The sequence below is a fragment of the Trachymyrmex cornetzi genome, unplaced genomic scaffold (genome assembly GCF_001594075.2).
Source record: "Trachymyrmex cornetzi isolate Tcor2-1 unplaced genomic scaffold, Tcor1.1 scaffold225, whole genome shotgun sequence".
NCBI lineage: Eukaryota > Metazoa > Arthropoda > Insecta > Hymenoptera > Formicidae > Trachymyrmex > Trachymyrmex cornetzi.
The window spans coordinates 1071405-1095208 of NW_017296901.1; the positions used below are offsets into that span (position 1 = coordinate 1071405).

The 23804-nt window shown below is 40.0% G+C and overlaps 2 protein-coding genes across 3 annotated transcripts in view; both read left to right on the forward strand.

Annotated features, from left to right (window-relative positions):
- Dscam1 (Down syndrome cell adhesion molecule 1) overlaps positions 1 to 15040 on the forward strand; it is a 77671-nt gene extending 62631 nt beyond the window's left edge. The window contains exons 12-30 of the mRNA XM_018506479.1: positions 1433 to 1552; positions 1639 to 1812; positions 1888 to 2184; positions 2269 to 2630; positions 2764 to 3132; positions 3204 to 3390; positions 3479 to 3766; positions 3888 to 4157; positions 4242 to 4473; positions 4545 to 4721; positions 4801 to 4967; positions 5063 to 5245; positions 5928 to 6095; positions 6611 to 6751; positions 7921 to 8291; positions 8617 to 8977; positions 9396 to 9453; positions 9898 to 9903; positions 11033 to 15040. Coding sequence (XP_018361981.1) covers positions 1433 to 1552; positions 1639 to 1812; positions 1888 to 2184; positions 2269 to 2630; positions 2764 to 3132; positions 3204 to 3390; positions 3479 to 3766; positions 3888 to 4157; positions 4242 to 4473; positions 4545 to 4721; positions 4801 to 4967; positions 5063 to 5245; positions 5928 to 6095; positions 6611 to 6751; positions 7921 to 8291; positions 8617 to 8977; positions 9396 to 9453; positions 9898 to 9903; positions 11033 to 11117 — 4016 coding nt within the window. The 3' untranslated portion in view covers positions 11118 to 15040. The remainder of the gene's footprint in view (positions 1 to 1432; positions 1553 to 1638; positions 1813 to 1887; positions 2185 to 2268; positions 2631 to 2763; positions 3133 to 3203; positions 3391 to 3478; positions 3767 to 3887; positions 4158 to 4241; positions 4474 to 4544; positions 4722 to 4800; positions 4968 to 5062; positions 5246 to 5927; positions 6096 to 6610; positions 6752 to 7920; positions 8292 to 8616; positions 8978 to 9395; positions 9454 to 9897; positions 9904 to 11032) is intronic.
- A 2580-nt stretch (positions 15041 to 17620) lies between these two features.
- On the forward strand, positions 17621 to 20925 carry LOC108760508 (protein dpy-30 homolog). Of its 2 annotated transcripts, XR_001940086.1 has the most exons (4): positions 17621 to 17685; positions 17812 to 17888; positions 18296 to 18592; positions 20852 to 20925. XR_001940086.1 is itself a non-coding variant. In XM_018506513.1 (3 exons), exons 1-3 carry the CDS (start codon positions 17670 to 17672, stop codon positions 18536 to 18538), a joined length of 336 nt encoding a protein of 111 aa, XP_018362015.1. In that variant the 5' UTR covers positions 17621 to 17669; the 3' UTR covers positions 18539 to 19353. The 2 variants fall into 2 exon arrangements, 1 of the variants encoding a protein (XP_018362015.1); XM_018506513.1 differs by lacking the exon at positions 20852 to 20925 and having other exon boundaries at positions 18296 to 19353.
- The last annotated feature ends 2879 nt before the right edge of the window (positions 20926 to 23804 follow it).

Below are 23804 nucleotides of genomic sequence, written 5' to 3' on the forward strand. Positions count from 1 at the left end.
CTTTCTCTGCCTCTCTTTCTCTTTCTTTCTGTCTCTATCTATACTTACTTCTCACCGCTGTAATTTCCTCTTTACTATGTATCTGCCGGTATTTCCAGCGAGCGAAGATCAATCCGAATATCCTTCATGCTCTGAGAATCAACAGCTTTTGCCGAACCGTTGGCCTTTTCCTCGTTTATTTTGCTCTCATCGTCAGCCGCTCTTATGCGACTTTTTACGTTGGCTTCGATCATCCCTGCGGCGAAATAACGCGACAGGATGTATTTTCCTTTCGCACGCGAATCTCATCGCGTTTCTACATCCTTCACGAACGCGTTCGCCATTCCCGTAGCACAAACGATTTAAATACCACTTTTTGTGATCGCAGGATTGCGTAGGTTTCACATGCAAGTTGCATGTGATCCGTCTCGTGTACGTTCGAGTGTCGATTTATACCTCACCGTACCCCCCATTCGCGCTAAAATGCGTCCTTGTACTATGATGACCGACCGACCATCCAACCACATCTCAGAATTCACCCCACGATCAATTCATCACAACCCTATACCCACGAATGGATTCCCCCAAACACGCCCTTCCTCGACCATCTCTCATCACACATTTTGCCTTGTTCATTTTGTAGACGCGTATGTAGCGTAGATACTTAATATGCATGCATTTATATACATGAACGAGCGTAATCGAGTGTTATTAGTAAACGCGGTACAGCATGATGTACCGTGCTCGAATACAAATTCGATAGCGCTTCGTGCATGCTCGCCGTTAGGTTCCTTCAAAGTCTCTTTTTTGCATGCAACTCCTTTCTCTCTCTCTCTCTCTCTCTCTCTCTCTCTCTCTCTCTCTCTCTCTCTCTCTCTCTGTCTGTCTCTCTCTCTACTCTCTCTCTCTCTCTCTTCCACTTTCTATCTCTCTATTCCATGCATTAGATACCCGCATAATCACTTCAGAATCCCGCATGCCGTGTATTTTATTCATCGCAGTAGCAGGAGCGTGTCGCGTTTTGTTCTGCATGCGACAAAATTGCTACACAATTCGAGTCTTCAACATTTAACAATATTAAAACTATTTCTAATATCTGATATTTATATAAGAATAAATGCTAAGCAGCAATTTTATCAACTTATTTTAAATACAGACACTCAATTTTAACAAAATTCAAAAACTCATTTTTTCAATTTATTTTCATTGTTGTTTCTTTAAATTTCATAAAATATTTCTTAAAGAAAGCAAACAATATAGTCTATTATTACTGTAATTAATACACTTGTCTAAATCAATTAAACTTTAGATAATAATTTTATTACTATAAATAATAAGTTTTGAGACTTTTGAAAAGCAAACGACTCGAGTTTTCAAGCGACTGGCTCCTGGATACTGAACAATGTTATGTACGCAAAAATACATCGCGGCTAATCTATTTATTCTGTAACAGTACCTCCTCGTTGGATTCTGGAACCTACCGATAAAGCATTTGCTCAAGGATCCGATGCACGAGTAGAATGCAAAGCCGACGGATTCCCCAAGCCTCAGGTCACATGGAAGAGAGCTGCTGGTAAATACACTAGCAACCGCAGCCTAACAAATAGTAAATCTTTCTACTTGCATACACTTATTATACACGTCTGTTTCATCTTATAGGGGATACGCCTGGAGATTATACCGATTTGAAATTGAGCAACCCTGACATTAGCGTGGAAGATGGCACTCTCTCTATTAACAATATACAAAAGACGAATGAAGGCTATTACCTTTGTGAGGCTGTTAATGGAATTGGATCAGGCTTATCAGCTGTCATTCTTATTTCGGTTCAAGGTATTTCACGTTTAGTCGTTTTGCATCTTGTAATTTCTATTGCATTTTATACAACTTTTTGCAATATCTTTTTAGCTCCTCCGCAATTTGAAATTAAACTAAGAAATCAAACCGCTCGTCGTGGAGAACCGGCTGTATTGCAATGCGAGGCGCAAGGAGAGAAACCAATCGGCATTTTATGGAACATGAACAACAAGAGATTGGATACGAAGAGCGATCCTCGTTATACTATTCGTGAAGAAATCTTGGCTAACGGAGTATTGTCCGACTTGAGCATCAAACGAACCGAAAGAAGCGATTCTGCCTTGTTCACTTGTGTAGCCACGAATGCCTTCGGTAGTGATGACACTAGCATTAATATGATCGTACAAGGTTGGTTCATATAATTATACATAACATGTTTGATAAATCAACAAAATATGTAAAGTCACGATCCAATTTATGTATTTATTATAGAGGTGCCAGAAGTTCCATATGGTCTTAAAGTGTTGGATAAATCAGGACGTTCGGTGCAATTATCATGGGCCGCACCTTATGATGGAAACAGCCCGATTAAACGATATGTTATTGAATACAAAATTAGCAAGGGTTCCTGGGAAACTGATATTGATCGAGTGCTCGTACCTGGATCGCAACAGAACGTAGCCGGAGTGTACAATCTAAGACCCGCGACCACCTACCATCTTCGAATCGTCGCTGAAAACGAAATTGGCACATCTGATCCATCTGACACGGTCACCATTATCACCGCAGAAGAAGCACCTACCGGCCCGCCAACTTCCATTAAGGTGGATGCTCTCGATCAACACACGCTCAAGGTAAGTAAAACAATTGTATTGTAATTAGTCCATATACAGAGTGTTTCAGCAATATTTGTAATGTTATTGCTGGAACGTTGTGTGCTGTATAGGCGTCTAGGAATATATATGTAATAAATGTAAATTCCATCAGGTAACGTGGAAACCGCCTCCGCGCGAGGACTGGAACGGTGAGATTCTCGGCTACTATGTTGGATACAGACAGTCGTCGGACAAGCCGTACATGTTTGAGACTGTCGACTTCTCCAAGGAAGACATAAAGGAGCACCACTTGCAGATTGCAAACCTCAAGACTTACACCCAGTACGGCGTGGTCGTTCAAGCATTTAATAAAGTCGGCTCCGGACCAATGAGCGAGGAACGTAGGCAACATACCGCAGAAGGCGTGCCCGAGCAACCGCCTCATGACACTACTTGCACAACTCTTACTTCTCAGACTATCAGAGTGTCTTGGGTGTCACCGCCACTTAGCGCGGCAAACGGCGTTATCACCGGTTACAAAGTTAGTAAAAACATGACTCGAGAGGGAGGCATAAAACCATTTGCAGTAGCATCTTTAAATATTTGCTTTAGGTCATTTATGGACCGTCCGATACGTGGTACGACGAGAATACGAAAGACACCAAGATTACATCTTCTAGCGAGACCATTCTGCACGGTCTCAAGAAATATACCAACTACAGCATGCAAGTTCTGGCTTTCACATCTGGAGGAGACGGCGTTAAGTCTGCACCAATTCACTGCCAAACTGAGCAAGATGGTAATTAAGAAATTAATTAATATATTGGTTTATTATATGCGAAAGCACATATTTTTGAATATATTACATGTTCCGTGTCTACTTTCAGCACCCGAAGCTCCTATTGCTATCAAAGCTTTAGTCATGTCTTCGGAATCCATTCTTATCTCATGGCGTCCGCCCAGCCAACCTAATGGAGTTATTTCTCAGTATACTGTTTATACGAAAGCAGACAATGCAGAGGAGCCAACCAGTCAGAAAGTACCACCAAATCAACTAACTCACGAAGCGTCTGGATTAGACAAGCAACAAAGATATGAATTTTGGGTGACCGCTAGCACGAATATTGGTGAAGGTGAAGCTTCCAAGATTGTGACTTTGGGACCAAGTGTTCGAGGTAATTTCTTCATTCAAAATTCACATTTTAGTTGTAACAAATTAAATTTGTGAATCGATTACAAATTTTCATGGTCTGTTTTAAATTAAAAAGTATTGTAAACTTCATACTTTACTTACAGTACCGGCCAAGATCGCATCGTTCGATGATAAGTTCACTGCAACATACAAAGAGGACGTTAAACTGCCGTGTCTCACTGTCGGTGTACCCGCACCGGAAGTAACATGGAAGGTACGAGGAGCTAATCTTCAAACAACCGAACGATTGAAGCAATTACCCGAGGGATCGCTATTCATCAAGGAAGTCGATCGCGCGGACGCTGGAGAATATTCTTGTTACGTGGAAAACTCCTTTGGACATGATACCGTAACTCATCAGCTGGTCGTCCACGGTACATAAATATTCTAACACATGAAAGTTCTAATTACTGATTTTAATTATCCGTTATATTAAAATTAATGTTATATTTTCACAGCTCCTCCGCACTCACCTCAAGTTACCCTTACCGCCACCACCACCAACTCTTTGACGATGAAATTACGCCCGCATCCCACGGACAATGCACCGATTCATGGCTATACGATTCACTACAAACCTGAGTTTGGCGATTGGGAAACCGTTCAGATCAGTTCCACAGCACAGAAATATACACTCGAGAATCTGTGGTGCGGTTCCCGATATCAGATTTATGTCACCGCTTATAACGGGTAACTTTACTGCTAAAATCATAGCAATTTTTGTAATAAGAAATTTCACACATATGTGAGTGTTCTTGCAGAATTGGAATCGGCGATCCCTCGGACATTCTAAACACGCGCACAAAGGGCTCCAAACCAATCATCCCCGAAGCGGCGAAATTCATCGAGGTATCCACGAATAGCATCTCTTTGCATTTGAGCACCTGGTCAGATGGTGGCTGCCCCATGTTGTATTTCGTTGTTGAACACAAGAAGAAGTAAGATGAAAGGATAATCATACGACAAATATCCAATCCAATATCAAGATTGATAATTAAAGACGCATGTTTTCTTCAGAATGCAGCAGGAATGGAACCAAGTTTCGAACAACGTCAAACCAGGCGGTAACTTTGTAGTATTGGATCTGGACCCCGCTAGCTGGTACCATTTGCGTGTTACGGCTCACAATAATGCAGGTTTCGCCGTGGCCGAGTATGAATTTGCGACTTTGACGGTGACTGGCGGTAAGTATGGGTGGTCGTCTGACACACAGCGGCGCCTCGTAGCCGGTGCCAATGGTGGCTGGATTGAACGGTCGCCGAAACGTTTTCTGTTCCAGGCACCATTGCACCGGCCCGCGAGCTGCCGGACGTGAACGGTGGTAGCAACGATGAAGACCCAATGAAAATTTTCATGGCTAACTTAAATCTGGTCGTACCTGTGGTAGCAGCCATACTCGTAATAATCGTTGCCGTCATTGTGATCTGCGTTCTCAGGGGGAAGGGTCACAGTAGCGATAAAGGTAATCATTATAAATATATTTTCTTCTTTAAACAGGTACGATCGCACCTCCCATACGTAATGGTGGTAATGACAACACTGCGGATGTGAGACGGTATTTCCCATGGTTACCCAACTGGCTCGACGTAAACGTGGTGGTGCCAGTTGGCGCGACGGTCGTTGTTATAATAGTAGGAATAGTTGTCATTTGCGTGGCGCTCTCGAGAAGAACTCGAGGCCCGGAACAAACACGGCTGCGAGGTATCTCTTCAGCCGACGAGAAATATTACGAGGGACAATGTATACAAATTTTTTTTAATTACTTTTACTTGTTAAGTCGCATAAAGACGGTGGAGGTTCATCGGGAAACGAAACTGCGATGAATACGAAATTGCAACGATATTCTCAATTAGCTGATCGAGAAAAGTGTCACAATCGTCAGTCATAGATGTTATCATAACCATATTATATTTTGTAATGTCGTGATGATTTCCTGACGATCGATCCACGCGTCGACCACCCTAGTCTTGAAATCCTCTCCGAATATTTATAAATTTCAGAATTTTCCTCTTCCCTACGTTTTCCTTTTATTTCACAAGCGTGGGTGATGGCATATATAATCAATATAATTCGTCGACAATAAGATCAAAAGTATCAAAATGTACGTACATCCACAATTATTAGATTGAGCGTTTTTATTTCAGACGACGTAGTCTACCAGCAAACCGGAGTTGGCGGCGCTACCTTGGACAAACGCAGATCTGATCTTCGCGACGAATTGGGATACATCGCACCTCCGAATCGCAAGCTTCCACCTGTACCCGGCTCAAATTACAACACCTGCGATCGTATCAAGCGAGGTACAGTTATAAGTAAGCCCAACTGCCAACACTTTCCTTTTAGATCAATTTCAACTTGTCTAGTTGTTGTCGCATCGGCACGATAGTTCCTTCTTTCATCTTTTCTCAAGGGATACACATCGAGATTTGCACATACATAGGTTCCCAGGATAGGCTCCCAGTCAGTGTCGGACAGATCCCCAAGCCAGACAGAACCCATATACACGATCAATGCCAGTTTCTTTTTTCGTTCGCCATGCTTTGAAATGTTCTTATATACGTTACCGAGTTTGTATGTCCCTCCAGCGAAAACATAACGTTCGTTCCTACTTGTTTGCGCTTATCACGCCGTTGGTGCCTAACGAGTGTCGACTGTATCAATTTGCGTATTAATTAAACGTTAGAAAAAAAAGCAAAAATAAAGAGTACCTTTTCCCCAGAGCTCGAATTCTCTAAACTCTTTAAAGAGAACAGGGCTATTAGTTGGCGGGAACGAATCTTGATAGGCACCAGCGTGTCGTACGACCTTTGTAGTATGTGTTCGATAGGTGGAACTGGCTCATTAAGGAGTCACTCGACGTGGGATCCGAGGCGACACATGTATGAGGAATTGAGTCACTACGCGCCCAATAGGAGATGCCCACCACCACCACCACGTATGGGCAGCGCGGATGGTCTTACGCACAGAGGTTGGTAATAGCAAATTTGGTTAACGGGCATTCGGCATTCGCCCGATCGCCCTAGAGACTGATAATCGCAGGCCGGAGCCGGCGATGTTGCTGGCTCGTACCAGCCGGTCTTCGTAAGTCCCCTCTCTCTCGTTTCGTGAAACCTTACATCATTTTAACGGCACGTCTCGTTTCTCGATGTTTGCACGTTTCCGCATGCCTGCGTTCATAGCACGCCGACAGATAACACGAACCACATATAGGGAGGAATTACATTCATTCATACATTATCTTTTCTAAGATAGAAGTCTCTATGTCCGTCATATCGATTTTTAGGATTTTTAGAGGATGGATAAGAGGAATTTTGAATATTTTAAATCAAATATATAATTAAAATTAAAAAATGATTACGGCTGCGATATTCATTGTCAGTACTGAAAATCTATACGTAATATATGTTATAGATTTTTAGTACTGTCAGCAAATATTCGAACGCAATCTAATTAATTGAAGACTATAGCAAAAGTTGGGAAAGTTACTTTATAAAAATATCTTGTGTGTGTGTTACCGTTATTCATTACTGATTCTAAAATGTCTTAACTTATCACCATTATCGTTTATACTAAAAAAAAAGTTATTACAGTTGTTACAATTTCCGTTACTTTTTACCGAATTTTTATGATCATAAGTATTTTTTAGAGTGACCGAATTGTCTATGTCAATGTTACTAACTGACCGATTCAACACAAGATCTATAGTGATCATGACTTATCGCAATATGGTCAAAAAACTCTCTTATCTATGTTTTGTGTGTATACCACATATATATTTTACACGCGTATAAAGTAATAGTTATATTCATTCAAGAATATAACCATTAACGTTATAAATAAGAAAACCTTTTACTAATGATATAATAATTATAGTAACGCGTTACTTTTACTCCAATCTTGAATATAACATTATTTTACGTATAATGTTGTATAACAAAGATTATGTAAATAATCGATAAAATGATTGGACTCAAATTTATTTAAATACATTTTTAATGCACGATCAATTTTTGAAGGTTTAACGATTCATATTAATAGAATGAGAATCGAAGAAAGAAGAAGCATTTAAAGGGGGCAAAAGGAATTTCTTTGGTCGTTTAAATCTGGATATAAGATGCATGTAGAATTAATAGTAAGGATTGCTTGCAAATCTTTTTTTCGATTCCATTCTTAATCAAACTGTATTAGAAATTGCTGTTAAAGTCAAAGTTTACACACGGGAAGCAATCTTTATAACAATATGTATTGTTCAACAATGTCTCGTAGATTTTCCATCTATAGTGACGGAGTCTACCCTGATTGATTGTCCTTTTTTAGGTATGGAGGATGAGATCTGCCCGTATGCTACGTTCCATTTATTGGGATTCCGTGAGGAAATGGACCCGAGCAAAGCTATGCAATTCCAGACCTTCCCTCATCCAGGAAATGGCCATTCTGGCACTATGGGACCACCCGTAGGACATCCGACTAACGCTTCTGCTCATAGCCGCTCTGGATCTCAGTCTATGGTATTTTATAAATCTTTTTTTTATTTAAACAATAAGCAACGTATATTCGTGAATTAGATTACAAATATTAAAAGATTTCTGATATTTTTGTAAAAATGGCATTAAATCACTGACAGTGAAGAGGCTTTGAAAAAAAATATTAATAAATACGTTACTTAAAAAACATCCAACAATAAGATATACTGTGTGCATAAAAGTGCAAAAAATTAAAAAAAGAAATATATAAGGAAAAATAAAAAATAAAGAAAAAGATAAAAAAAATAATAGAGACAGTACATCAGTAATATAATTTTATCGCTGGAATCGCGATCGATTTTTCCCACAGCCTCGTCAAAACGGTCGCTACTCTCGAGTACCATCCCAAGGAGGCGGCAGCGGCACGCACAATGTCTTTTCACCCGAATACGACGATCCGGCAAACTGCGCTCCCGAGGAAGACCAGTACGGATCACAGTACGGACAATACGGCGCACCTTACGATCATTACGGATCTCGCGGATCGGTCGGACGTCGTAGCGTAGGCTCGGCTCGCAACCTTCCCATCTCTGGCTCGCCGGAACCACCTCCACCACCGCCGAGAAACCACCAGGATCAGAATAACTCCAGCTTCAACGATAGCAAGGAGAGCAACGAGATCAGCGAGGCCGAGTGTGATCGCGATCAGCTTGTCAACCGCAACTACGGCGGTCAGTAGAAAGATTCACGACAGCTCGGAGAGAACGAGCGAACGAGGGAGACCATGAAGCTCGACCTGATCCGACGGGGAAGTCGTAAAGCTCGCCTTTCCCGCTCGAATCTTGCGTCCGGTGACATGTTCCCTCTCGAGGAACGATCTCGTTCTGATTCAGCCCTACCTATACTGATGCTCGTTTCATTATGCATTAAGCATTATTAGGCGTACGGCGGCTCATTATGCGGACGTATCGCATGGCGGGCGAGTCGCGAATGAAGAAGACTCGCCGTGGACTTATGTGTTTTTCTTTCTTTTTTTTTTCGTCCTTTTTAATCCTAATCGTTTATATAGTTTTCCACAAATTGCATGTTACGTGTTGTCGTAGTAGTTTAATCGTTGTGTCAATCGTGCCGTGTGTTTTTCTATTTCAGTGAATGCTCGCGGCAAGGACGGCATGACCACCGAGGAGATGCGTAAACTCATTGAGAGGTCAGTAGAGCGCGAGTGAGCTTGGTTAACGGTGAACGGTTTTAATGGCGTTACACCGTTCCTGCCGCTGTGTCTCGAGCGATTTTACTTTCGCGAGAGCTGTAATTACCGTGTATTGTACCGTGACAAAATGTCCCACGGGCGTTTTCCGAATCGAGCGATGTATCACGATCGCTCACCGCGGCATAGACCGCAATCCGATTCGCCTCCATGATTTTCAATTTTTCTTTAAAAGAATCACGCTACCGATCGATCCTTTCGATTCGCATCCTCGCTACATATCTTCGTTATACTATATATACTTGATTATTTGTGCGCGATTGAATTGTCGATTGACAACGATCGAGGGCACGGTGGTTCGACCTTCGAAGAGCCTCGAATACCCAACTATTTATCTATTTAACGAACGTTTGATCTTTTCTTGTTTCATGACTAATTACTCAGGAAGCCGTAAGTTCGTTAAACATAATCAAGTCAGGATGTACAAACGTTAAAAGACATATGTGAAGAGCTTTTGAGATGCGTCATATCATTTTTCCACTGATTTTCATCATCCCATTGAAGTTCGGCTACCCGATTTGTTTTGCGACGAGCAGAGTAGACGACCTTTCAAAACGTTGCTTTCGGACATGACAAAGTCCCCAATCTCCATCGAAAACGCTTACTAACTTGAAATGTGTTCGCATGTAGCTTTAATGAATAATGCCATGTGTAACGTGTAGTTGTGTAACTAATGCAAAGCTAAAATGTGCAATAGGGATAATACGAGCTGATCGTATTTCCACTGCAGCTATTGCTATTGTCACCGCTTTTCGAACCCTATTCGGAGGCCTTGCTTATGCCGCTAACGACTGACATGTTTACAATCGTCATTATTATATTTTGTTTATTCATAGCATTATCACTGCCATCGTCGTTGCTAGTTGTTATAGTGCATGTTTTCGTACAATTTGCGTGCAGAGATCTCTTCCTCTGATGTAGCAGTTAATGTATTGTTCTTTTACTTCAAAAGTGATACAATTACAAAAATGAAGTTTCTCGGAAAAGTAGAAAAACAACTTTTCAATTTAATAGAAAATTATTGACTAATCAGGGAATATATAATATTGTGCAGAAAGAATATACCTTTAATATGATTAAATGTTATTTTCACGATCATTGAAAAACTACCCTTTTTGAATTGTGATAATTTTTTAAACTATTTTTTTTTTTAGTTGTGACGATTTTTTTTAACTATCCTTTTTAAGTTTTGATGATTTTAATAATTTTTTATAAAGTTACTTTAGTTCACTTTTGATGATTGATAAAGTAACGTTTATCTAACAATTCTAACTCATTTACAGTAACATCTAGAGAATCATGTTTTTTAATTGTGTCACTTTTAAAGTAAGGGAGTGATACGAAGCTAAACAAATGTTTGTAATGCTAAACATAAATATAATGAAAGATTTGCTTAAAATTTATTGCACATACAATAAAAAATGGCGCGGGAGAGATCTCTTTGAACGAATGAGTGGTTTGTTGCGTGGTAAAATGATCGATCGGGGTCGGATATAAAAAACGCAAACTCCTGTTGCAGAAACGAAGCTCCCGGCCGGCAAACCGGCGGCCCCCACGGCGGTCACGGGGGACTCCTCACACCCTACGATACTGTGGCAGTGTAACCTGTAAATCGTCATCTTCCGTGGTCTTCCGCCTCTCTCGATAGCCGGCGCGGCGGCCGCGAGGAAAGGAGCCGAGAGACGCGGAAATGAAGCGCACGCTAACTCTTCCCCCGGTGCTGTCGTCGGTCCAATTTGCAACGATTTACGATAGAAATTAGAGACGTCGTCGCGAGTAGATAGATTCGATTACCGTGTAAGGTGTACGCGTATTGATATCATCTCGAGATCATACGATTACGGACGAGGATTCTGCAGCCCGCCTCGCGAAATGGGACCGCCTCCTTCGCTCTTGCGACCATATCACACGACTTTTCTCTTTCTCTCGCTCACGGCCTTCCGCTCTTTCATTGTACTTCCTCGGGTACGTTCGTTTATATTTGATCCTGGGGGAAGGCCAACTTGAAACTGCCTTGTTTTTGAGAAACCTTTTTGGACCGGTTTAGTCGATTATGCGCATTCGAGAAGACCAAACTCAAGACTGTCTGTATACTCTACTGCCCTTACCGCGAAGGAGGCACAGCGATTCGTGAGGTCAGCCACACTTCGTTCGTAACTCTTTTACGAGTCCTAGAACTCCTCGCGCACGTCCGATTACATCTGAAATTTTTTTGATACCGATAGCTGTAGAAAATGACCTGCGTTTTGATACATGTCTTCCTCGATGACGTGCGATCAGACTCAATAATTTGATAAATGTATACTTGACGACACGAACTTATAAATTAATCGTCTATCTCTGCACACACACACACACACACACACACGTGACGAAATATTTCGAGACACTGAGGGGAATTTGAATCTTTTCGCACTATATCGTCGAACGTGCGCGAGATCTTGGAGGCTCGTGAGACTGCCGCGAGAGACTTGTCCTGTAGGAAGGCGAACACAGCCGGAAGTCGTGTTCGCGGACTGTTTAGTTGCGGCAGAGACGCGGCCCGCGATGGTGCTCTCGGCGACGGTGGATTTAACGGGGGTCTCTTCTGATATACAATATATATCCAGGATATAATCCTAGGTTACATTCGTCGCAGGAGTTGCGAAGGATAATGGAAAAAAAAAAAAAAGAAAGAAAGAAAGGAAACGTATAAACGACATATATGCGTATACATGAGATTAGTTGGTCGCTTTTTAAGTCATGGTTGTGCCACACTGCCGCTCCCTGCGGGCGTACGATATATAGATACATACGTACACATATACTATATACATATACTGTACGATTTATAATTTCGTAACGAAGGTTGTGTCCCCGCCCCTTTTCGCCCTTTTCACCCTTTTCGCCCTTTAGCCCCCTTGACGATCGGTGATCTTGAGTCTCGTGGTCTCGACGTCGCGGAGAGCAAGGTTTATAGGGTACGTCGTCGCATTTTCGTCTTTCGTCGTCGCTGTCATCGTCGTCGTCCTTGTAGCGATCCGTTTAGGCGATCGATTCGAGACATTCCCATATTGTTCGCTCGAAAGGGAATAAGTTTCCTATATACACGAAACACCGATCGACTGTCCGTAGGAAGAACAAGGCGGCAAGCCATCGAGGGAACGCTTCGATATACACACGGCAGGCCAGCCAGAGCCTCACAACATTACGATATACATGATCGCCACGCGCGCTGGCGCGTGCACGCAATATACGCCACACTACACTTGCTGTCGTCCTATATGATATATTATAAATATTTAGTCCGCTGTATACACCTAATTATTCCCCCTCCCCTTCCCCCCCCCCCCCATATCGATCAATTACGCGACGTACCGTACGTAAGATTCACTGACATCGCGACGATGATCGTTACAGGTGTAAGCGATTCGAGTAATAAAAGAAGTTGGTTTAACGTAGATAGTTTGTAAGTCGGACGGATGGTCGCGAGAAGGCGATCGTTGATTATCGCGACGGGGCGAGAGGTCGGGATCTGGTTGACGGAACGTATACCTCAGGACGCAAATCGAAGATCGACGGTCCGCGATCGGACGATTGATCTTTTGCTGGTTCGATGAACGAAGCGGATGCTTCTCGAACTTCTTCGCGTATGCACCAGCCCGACGTCGCGCAACGCCGCGGCCACGACGCCGCGTCTCATAGTTCGTTTTTATCACGATACTATTTCTAGATATATACATACAAATATAAATATAAATATATATTATATATACACTAACTATATATACATACATACGTTGTAAGTAGCTATTTCTAGGTGTCGCATTTGTTTGCCGAGGCGATGCGCGAGCCGACTACCAGTTGGGCGACCGGACCAAGAAACACTCTCGAAAAATTACCATCACGTGGATATCAATTATATTCCCGCGTATTCAACTCTCATCTTGTGAATTATTGTTCCTTGTTGATGTGATTGTCATTAACTCATTTCATCCAATCTATTACATCGATCGAAAGAAAATATTTTGTGAAATTTACTTGATATTATTATTCCGGTGCTAATGACATTTTAAAGTCAATTTCATTCAAGCCGCAATTAGTACGGCCTAAATTGATACTGCCATTCGTTTTTTATTACTCACTGCACTCAGAGACAAACATATAGTGACTATACGGGTTTTGTATTATGTAGAACTAATGTATCGAGACATAATTGAATAAACTATTTTATAATTGCAATGACTATAAAATAGTTATTCAAGTTTATACGAGCGTACATGAACTCTACATAATATAGAGCATTGCTGCTTACTACGTCTTTCCTCTGTGAGTGTGGGATGAGGTTAAAACTGTAAAAATGCGCACACATAGGCTGTAAAGAGAGAATTTTCGAAATAGAGGTTCGAATAGAAGGGTGCTTCGAGTCCGTTCGAGTCGCTTCTGCTCTCGCAGAGGAATTCCTACCCTCTGCCACTCGAAACTGGTTGCGGCTCGACGCGCCAACGCACTTTTACTCATCGATGTGATTTTAAAAGGCTGCGCAAGAAGCCTCGTGTCTCGTGTATATGTTACAATCGCGCTCTTACCGTAATTAACGTAGCCGTATCTCGTCCCAAATCACCCTTTACGATTTACAGTATCACGTTCTACTCACGTAACTCGCCCCCGCGAAACTTTGTCGCTTCGAATCGCTTCCGAATCTAACCAGAGCTAATACGGCACAGGCCGATAACAATGATGATAACAATGATGATGATATTAATGCATTCGTATATAGTAATACGATCACGTCCGCGCGCTACCTTGGTCGCGGTTTTTAACTTTTCTCTTAAGCGAAGTGGACGTCCGCGACGTCGCACAGGTGATAAACGTTTATGTTGTAAGCGGCCCGGGGTGACCGGCAAAAGGGGCTATGAACGAGGCACATTTTAGTGCAGATAAATCAGCTGTTTAATATCGATCCTCGCGATTAACTTCGGCTAAACATCAAATGTTTTTCGCAGCTGGAACGTTGCGACGATGATGAGTAATACTCAAAGACTGAGAATTTTACGTCCATGTTTGCTTCATCCATCTCATTGCACACTCGCGGTTACTTTTTGTGTACTTCCACACAGTAGAGCATTGACATATGCGCCGTCCTCGTGCCTTTCTTGCCGGATACCCCCCGTGCCCATCGTTCGCTCGTCGCGCTTCTCGTGATCGACGTTATATATATAGGTACTGCGTAGTAATTCTTTGCAAGATTCGACGTTACTTTTTTGAGGGACGCCGCGAAGCGTGTCGCTCGCTTGTGTATGCTTGATTGATAATATTGCGTTGAAAGCATTTGGCTGTTCTTTTCGTACGACGGCGAGCGCGGTTCTTCGAGCTCGTGTTCTCTCCCCCTTTCCATTCATTCCTTCCTTACCATCGCTGATCGCGTTGCCTGTCAAACCCGAAGCGTTTCCTTCGCGTCCTTTTGACGATCCTCGCGTACGTGCGAAAGAATTCGCGGGAACGTGATCTCACGTTTGATAGTGGATAGTGGAAAAGTAACCAAAAGAAAAAAAAAAAAAAAAAAAAACGCGCAACATCGTCCGCGTTCGAGGAGACTCGAGGATCCGCTCGCAGTGTACCGTTTCCTCTCAACGCCACTATTTTATGTTTTTGTACCAAAGTTGTAGCATCTAACTTTGCGTTGAATAAATAAACCTTAAAATGATCGTCGTTTCGTATTTCTTTTCAATCCTTTATCAATTATTTATAACAAAACTAGAAATGTTTGCTATAAACATTTGTGTTTCAATAACTATTACTATCTTAAATATCTTTGTATTTATTTATGCAGATGGGGACGCTTCAGAGATTTCAAAGTCAACTTGGTTTTTTACTTTTTACAAATAAAATTATTTCTTTTAAATATAATTTCTCTAGTTATTCTGCATACAAGAACAGACGTATAAGCCCGATCTACATAAGACGCAAAATGCGAGTCACAGGTCGTAAGTTTGTTGCGTCAACCAATCCGATGCATCAATTTTAAAAATGACGCTTCGAAATTGGCTACTTGTATACTACCGTAACATTCTAAATATTTTTTAACACGTTTTTTTATATTTTTCATATGTCGAATTTATTGTAGTTACGTTAAAACAAACAATTCATTCTTTCAAGTTATTTTTTAAAATAAATATTTTTATTATTTATACGCTTCAATAAAGATATTATTATTATTATTTTGTTCACTATTACTGTCCCAGCTAATGCTAAATATTTATAAAATCAATTTGTATTCCAAATGGTTCCTATATTCCAAAACAGAACAGGAATATTCAAATAATAATGAAATATTTGGATATTGTATGAACGTTTCTTGTATATATCATTAAAATCACTCACTTGCGAGTAGTGCGCATTCCCGTTGACAGATGGATGTGGCAGAGTTGCATTAACTCGTAAATAAGAATCATAATGGGAAAGAATATAAAGTGTAACATTTCGCCTGTGAATTGAGCCTCTAAAATTAGGTTCCAAGGTGAAAATAAATGAAATGTGTTTTTGACAGTACAATTCTGTTTAAAAATGAATTCTGCGGGACCTGGAATTTTTGGGAAAGTTATCATCTTGTGGAATATGTATGGAACATTCTCCGAATGTGTAACGATTTATGTGAATATACATGAAATATTTAACGATTATTTGAATTTATTGTTTTGACATTCTGCAAATATTTTGAAATATACCGGAATAATCTTGAAATATTATTTTAGGATTTTAGAAATATTTTATGAATATTTCAAAAATATTTAGCATTAACTGAGATACATAATGCCTCGGTCGAATTTGTAATTATTAATTAACTTTTAATACTACACGTAGGGTAGAGAGCGGGACTTGTTGAGCCAAGGAGCAATAAGAGAAATAGAAATGTGCAAGTAAAATATATATGGATATGTCTATATGCTTGCGTAAAATAGCACGAAGACGGAAATTACTGCGCTGAATATATTAATCTGTCAACGGCTGAACACGAGCACTTTTTCACTTTCGTGCAAAATTAAAATTATTAGGTAAATATTTTTTCTGGTCTATATGGTAATTGAAGTAATTGATAAAAACTATATGTGTTTTTTTAAGTTATTAGTACATTCTTTGATATTCAAATTACTATTTTATTTACAGTTTTTTTAATTATAAAAGAATATTTCAGTTGACACCGGTATGAGATTTGCTAGGCCAAAGATTCCATAACTATCTTATAAACTCAGATACTTAAATAAAATTTGTCTTTATTGATGTTGTTTATTTTATATTAATAATCAAAGATATATATTTAATTTTTATTTAATTTAAAAAAAGTAAAGTTTTAGTTTTTTTTAATTTTGTTAATTAAGAAATTATTATAAATTATCATACATATAAGACATAAAAAGATTTTATTAATATGTGTTTTATTAATATATAATTTTATTAAATAATTATCTTTATGGCTCAATTTATTCTTTGAGATTGCTCAATATACCCTATGCGATCCATCGAGCTACTTTGTCTCTTTAATCAACAAAAATTTTTTTCTCATTTACGAAATATATTAAGGACTTATAAATACGTAATTATTGTCTAATACAATGTTTTAAAGCAAATCTCATTGTTCTATCATAATTGTGTAAAGATTTATAGTAATTTGAATGAAAAGTGTCACAACCAGTCCACTTTACCTTACTCCAGCTTCAGTTTAGGATTGTGTTTCAACAAGAGCAACAAATATAATTAATTGTATAAAAATATTACAAGATAAGTATTTTTTAAATTCATCGATAGATCAATCTCACTATTCGCAAATGCAACTTTACTCCGCAAAATGTGTACGTTTTTTAATTCATTAATTAATAAATTAAAGAACTTGTTTTGTAATAAAAATTAAAGAACTTGTTTTCATAATATAAGGTATCAAAAATATCATTGGCCGTTTTGACTAAACAGCGGCGCCTTTCTCGCTCATTTGTATTTGAATATATCTCACGGTGAATTTTCATTAAATATTATTTATTATTAATTTCTTCGGTCCTTTGATTTACAGTAGCGAATTCTCAAACCGCTACCTTGTCGACGGCGCATTTTACCGGCCTGACGTTGGCGACATTATCCCGACGTTCGACGTCGGTCGGTCGGCAGTGACGATTGTTTACACGATGGCGTCCGGCGGTGGTACGTGTTCTTATTTTCTATTTCCGCGTAACCATGGGCCGGTCCGGCCATCGCTCGGCCAGGCCCGATGTTCGAAATCACGCTCTAATAACGGTCATTTACTGTTTACTTTTTTTTTAACGACAGAAAACGCGACCGAGGAACGGACGGAGGCGTCAACGCCGGCTCAACCCGTTGCCAATGCCGTATCCGAGACGACCCACGTAAGTGAGCCACATAACCTAGAAACGTCGCAACTGCTGGCACGCACGAACATACGGTGATATTTCGTTCGAGTTACCGCCGAGCGTATTTACCACGGCAATAATACGCCGATACATTTCAGAATTCACGCGTTCACGGCGCAAAGGTTAGGTTAGGTTAGGGACTGTTTAAGACGGTCAGAGCAGCGTCCTTGTCGTATTTATCATCTGACGTTTGCCAGCTGATAACAACTGTCGCGCTGGAACACTAATATTTTGCAAATTCGGAGCATGCGTTTCGAAACTAAGAATTACACGTACAACAGCAATTTCTAAAATGTACGCAGATATTACAATTCTTTAATTATTAAGTGCTTTTGAAAAAATTGTTTATAAATGTATAAACTTTGTATTCTTTTTCATTGCAGAAAGTGATAGGGATGGATAAGGATGGCGAATTGTCTGGTGTACCAGCAAAGAAACCTCGTGTCGAAGTGCAATCTCTACCAACCAGACAGTATTTAGATCAGACCGTAGTGCCGATATTACTGCAAGCATTGTCATGTCTGGCCAAAGAGAGACCCGCCGATCCTATAAGTTTCCTCGCCGGTTATTTATTGAGAAACAAGAATCAGTATGACAGCGGCGGTTCGCCGCCGACTAGTCAATGAATGCTTCCACGTCTGTGCGTACCCGTTTTATGGAAATTTGATGAACATTTCTTCGTAAGAAATCTCTTTTGATTTTTTAAATACATATTTATGATAAACATATATACTTTTGTATTTTCGTATATAAAATAAAAATGTGTTAGCTTTTTACTGTAGGGATGACAATGATGCATAAATGTACAAAATATCTGAATGAAGCATAGTGCTGTGGGATTGAAGTTCAAGGGGAAAAAATAGTAATGTAAAATTATCAAGATGACAACGATTGGGAGAAAAGAACGGGGCACACTATATTATACTACTTGACTTGTCTACAATGCTGTCGTGTTTAATGTTGTTCGGTTAAGCGTGTCTTGTTTAATCATATTGCGATTGACTACAGTCACTCATCAATGCGATCAATGCTTGGAGTATTTCCACTGTGTTGCGTTGAACTCTAACCAAAAAGTTTTTTACATTAAATTATCCAATTACCGATATGGACACTCTGTGCCTTAGTTAGGCTGCTGATCAATCAATTATGAACAATGTATTATGCTTCCAATGAGTGGTTCGCCAAAATTGAATCGAGTCACTACGCATACAACTGTCCTGCGATTAGAAACAATATTACGATCGCTCTTACAATTTTAGACGAATTTGCGATTGCATTGTAGACTACGCTTTACACTAACTGTTCACAAACACGGCGCTACGTGCCTCTGACAGAACACTCAAGATGGATTTTTTCCATAATCTCTCAAGCTTCACTCCCATGGCCTAAAAGGGTATTTTACGCTCCGTCCAGATATTTTGTACGTTCATGTTTTAGCGAGATGAAACGGTGTTATTCTGAGAAATGTAATGTTAAGTAGTCTTGAATTAAAAACAATTTTTAATATTGAAATTATTTAAAAAAAATATCATTTTCTCTCTGAATGGAAAAGTAATGTTAAAAATGTTTTAATTACGATGATATCATTTTCAAATTGAAATATTTGTTAGAAAAAAAATCGGTCTAATTTTTCTATATGCAAGCGTTTAAATAAAGAAAAATGAAGAAATCAAACATACCATTTTTTCTGAAAGGATATCGCAAAAATAATGCATAAAGAACATATTGATTTCTTTGGTTCACTTCTTTACAAATCCGTAATGCAAGAGTACGAGATAAAGGGCGGAGAGAAGGACCACTACCATCGGTCCAATAAATCGTAATGAACCCTCTGCACTCGCGTTGATTTTAATTGGAACGGCGATTTAATTGGAGGCAATTAAATGTAATCGCGCAATGAATCGGGGTTAAATTTATCTCGCGCGCGCTCCAATAAAATCGATAATTTACATCAGAGACGTGCAACGTTCGCGAGCTACACAATTACAAAGAGAAAGCGAAAAGAAAAAGAGACCGCCTCGAGGGCGTTACGTTTTATTATTCTTCACGTCTTATTTCGTTTTCTCGTTGCGATTTTCGTCCCGACGAAAACTCGTCTGGTTGGTCTCATCGTCTGGGTAATTGGACTCCCTTCGGGGTCGTCGACGAGGAACAAGGAAAAGAAAATACACGGGTAGCGACGTCCGATTGTGCCACTCGGGCTTTAAATGACGACGCGAGAAGATATCGGGGTAATTTCGTGGCCGACAATTCGCACGGCGACATCATCGGACCTGGTCCAATTAACGGCAAAGGATCCTCTTGCCCGAGTTCTCTCCTCGTATATCCTCTCGTAGAACTCTCGATCCTTACCCGTACTACACCCGTACATTGATCGTCAACTCTTAGTCCTTTGTTTCGTACCCATTTAGTTGGAACACTCGATGCGTTTCTGCGGTGATAAGATAAACATACTGAGCGATATTTTTACTAAACCTAACTTTACTAAAGTACCTTACAAGGTACTTTACCAAGTAATCTACTCGTCTTTGAATTGTTAAAAGGTTCATTCACGGATTTCGTGGAAAGCCCTAATTGTAAGAATGTCATAAAACAAGAAAAAGAAAGAGTAAAGTAACTTAATTTTTATTCGCGGCGCGAGAGTCTGAAGCTTTTCTTTCACATTTGTTATCCATCACTTATGTAATGTAATACGATTTTAGAAAAAAATCGACGTTAGTTTTCAACAGTTTTGATTTATGTGTAATTCTGTACATGCAATAACGATATGAGTTGGAGCGTTTTTTTTTTTTTGCGATAAAACGCCGTAGGAATCGGTTTAAATTTCATCGGATAAGTGAAGGACTAGTACATTTTAGTGTTTCATGTGATTGCACAATGTGCGAGTGCATTGTCGAGCGACGCAGTTTGTAATATCGGTTCTGTTTCTGTATATTCAGAGTGAAATTTCACCGTTCGCCGTTCGTTCCCACAACGGATTGCGAATAAACGCGCAAAAGCGGAAAGTCCACGCTCGCGGCACAATGCGGAAGTTCGACGGGACTGTCAATGACGCAGTGACATCCACCTTCACCTTTTTTCACTTCCTCACGCGCGTGAAGCTCACAATAGTTTCCACGTTGATATCATCTCCTCTCCATATTCCTGTTCGCCGTGCTTTTCCAGCTTCAGAACTATGTAAGTAGTTTTATATGCAATGTTAGAATACATATGAAAGCATGGAATATCTCAAAGGCGTTTTTTCTCGGCTAGATGATGCGATGAATATGGACCTGAATGAAATTTTATTAAAAAAAAACAGATAGGATAATTTTAAACAGAACAATAATAGTTAAATTTAGGTACGTAATAAGAATCTGATTATTTTATTATACGAGTATTTCAAAAAATTCTAATGTATTCAATGTTTTTACTTATTTACAATTATTTATGCTATTAAAAAAAAAATGCTTTTTATAAGCCGTCTTCTTGATTGACAACGTTATATCCAGGGTAAAAAAAAGCTTGTTTAAACAGAGATAGTAAATTTGATAGATAGCAGCCGGTGTAATTTTCGGGAGTTCAGTGTTACGGGCACACAGATACGTAATGAAACGCGACGACTGACGCATGGTTACATTTTTACGTATCTACCGTATATTGTACAGCATCGAATTCCACGTCTGCATCGAGAATTGAACTCGCCGAAATTGTACCGATTTCAATACTCGCTCTCTATATACATCGGTCGAGATTCCGGACAGATACCTTCCCTCCTGTTCTATTCTATATCTATGCTATTCATGCTGGTCGTACTCTCGATATGCGTGCAGTAATCACGTCCGATGCCAGATCAGCAGATTTTGAAATTGTGCTAACAGTGACCATGACCACATCACGTGTCGAACGTGCGATCCGAAAGATTGGCGGGTCGAGGTATACTCGTATGTACAGGGTGGGCCATCTATTGGTACGTTTTTAAAAATGCGATCAAATGAGCATACATTAATGATAGTTCCGGGCCGCGTATTCTTTCCGGGGTCGCGGGACCCTCTTACCCTCTTATTGTGGCTCACCCCCTTATTACGCGCATACGCGCGCGGTATGCGCGTCTGGTACACGTGTGCAGTGTGCACTGCACCCAAACAATTCATGGGTAATCGAGGGCCGTGGCTAATGGGCGAACCGTGTCACGGTTTTCGTCGGGGCGTGCAGGTTCGGCCTGCCGGTTCGCGCCTGCACGCCCGCACTCGGGAGGACTCGGTCCAATTGGCACGCATATTGGAATTCTATTACCGGGATTACGGCCGGTAATTGCTCGGTTTAGCGCAATATCGCACGGCCGTCTGTGCGCGTCGCGACGCTCCGGCAGGCCGATGGCGATCGTCCAGCGCGTGCAGGATTATCCGCGCGCCTGGTCGCCGCTCGCGCGTGCGTTCCCTCATTACGATCAACGACTAATTAGTGGGGTACCAAATGATGGATACTAAAAATTTTCATTTCCTCCTCTATCGCTGTTGTCTTTATCATTGTTGTCTCTTTAAACGCGCGGGATATACAGCTCGGATAATTGTAATAAATCGGGCCTTTTCTCCAGCGAGATATTTTAGAAAGAAAAAATAATTGCAATTATCATAATTTAACTATAATTTGTAATCATTTTCGATACCAGCTATATATTTTTTGGTTTCAGAGCTATGATTACATAGGCATATAAAAAAATCTTTTGATCCAGAGACTAGACCATAGTATTCTGATGTGTTATTATTATTAATATTATGCTAGTATTATAAAACAATTATAAAAATGGTGTTTTTAATTATCATTATTTGCCGTGCAACTGTAATCATAAATACCAAACACTTTTCTCTCGGTGTAATAATTTTAAATACCTTTATCAAACGGATGTGGATATTAACTTTGATACGTTGCTACGACTGTTCACAAAGTGCTATTCTCGTATCAATGTGTGCATGTGTGTTCTTGAGATTTCAGATTAACTCTCATAAATAGGATTATCTAATGGATTAACAATATAATAGTGTAAACATAGCTATCTATTTATTTGCTTCTGTGGCCGTTTGATTTCGACTTGCATTTGAGATAGATAGCTCGAAAGCTTAGCAAGTTTGTGATGTACAACATCCTTTGTAGAGCCCAATTAGGCAATCGCGACTGCTAAGACGGATCGTGGATCGGTTTTGGCAAGTGAAAGCTAAGATTGATTAATTAATGCGATGGAATACTGCAAATAATTAAATAATGCAAGTCCCTGGGGCTATTCGCGTATAGGAGTCAAAGGACCGCAATATTCGCAATTAGAATATTGATGTGTAGGAATTATATATGTAGACCTATAGAAACAGAATTTAGTTTAGATTTTTAAAAATATGTATTAATTTCGATTGAATCGAAGATACAAAAGATAGAATTTAAGTATTGTTGATACAAAATTATACGTATTTTATATTTTTTTCTAAATTTTTTTATTAAATACGGACCTGAAAACATCGAACAACAAAAAATATAATACACAATGCAATGGTAAATATTTTTGGAGGAATAAGCGTTTGACATAATATTTTACAATCCTACGGTTTAACGTTTCTCTGCATCAGGTTTTTTTCCCCGTATTATACATGGCAGAAATCACGGATTTATAGAGCGATTTTTTTGAAAGTGAGTGAGTGAGTGAGTGACAGGAACGGCAGTGGACGAAATCGCTGACGTTTCCGTTCGGCCAGAGTAAGAATACAAGTCTTATGAAGTGCAGCAGTATTTTTCGAGATTCTTTTCACCAATGCGACACGGGATTATATAAAATGTTTCTACATAACCGAGAACTCCGCCGCAGCTCTCCGCTTTTGCGGGGTGTCGGGGAAAAGCGCTTACCCAGCAGATTCGCGTTGGCTA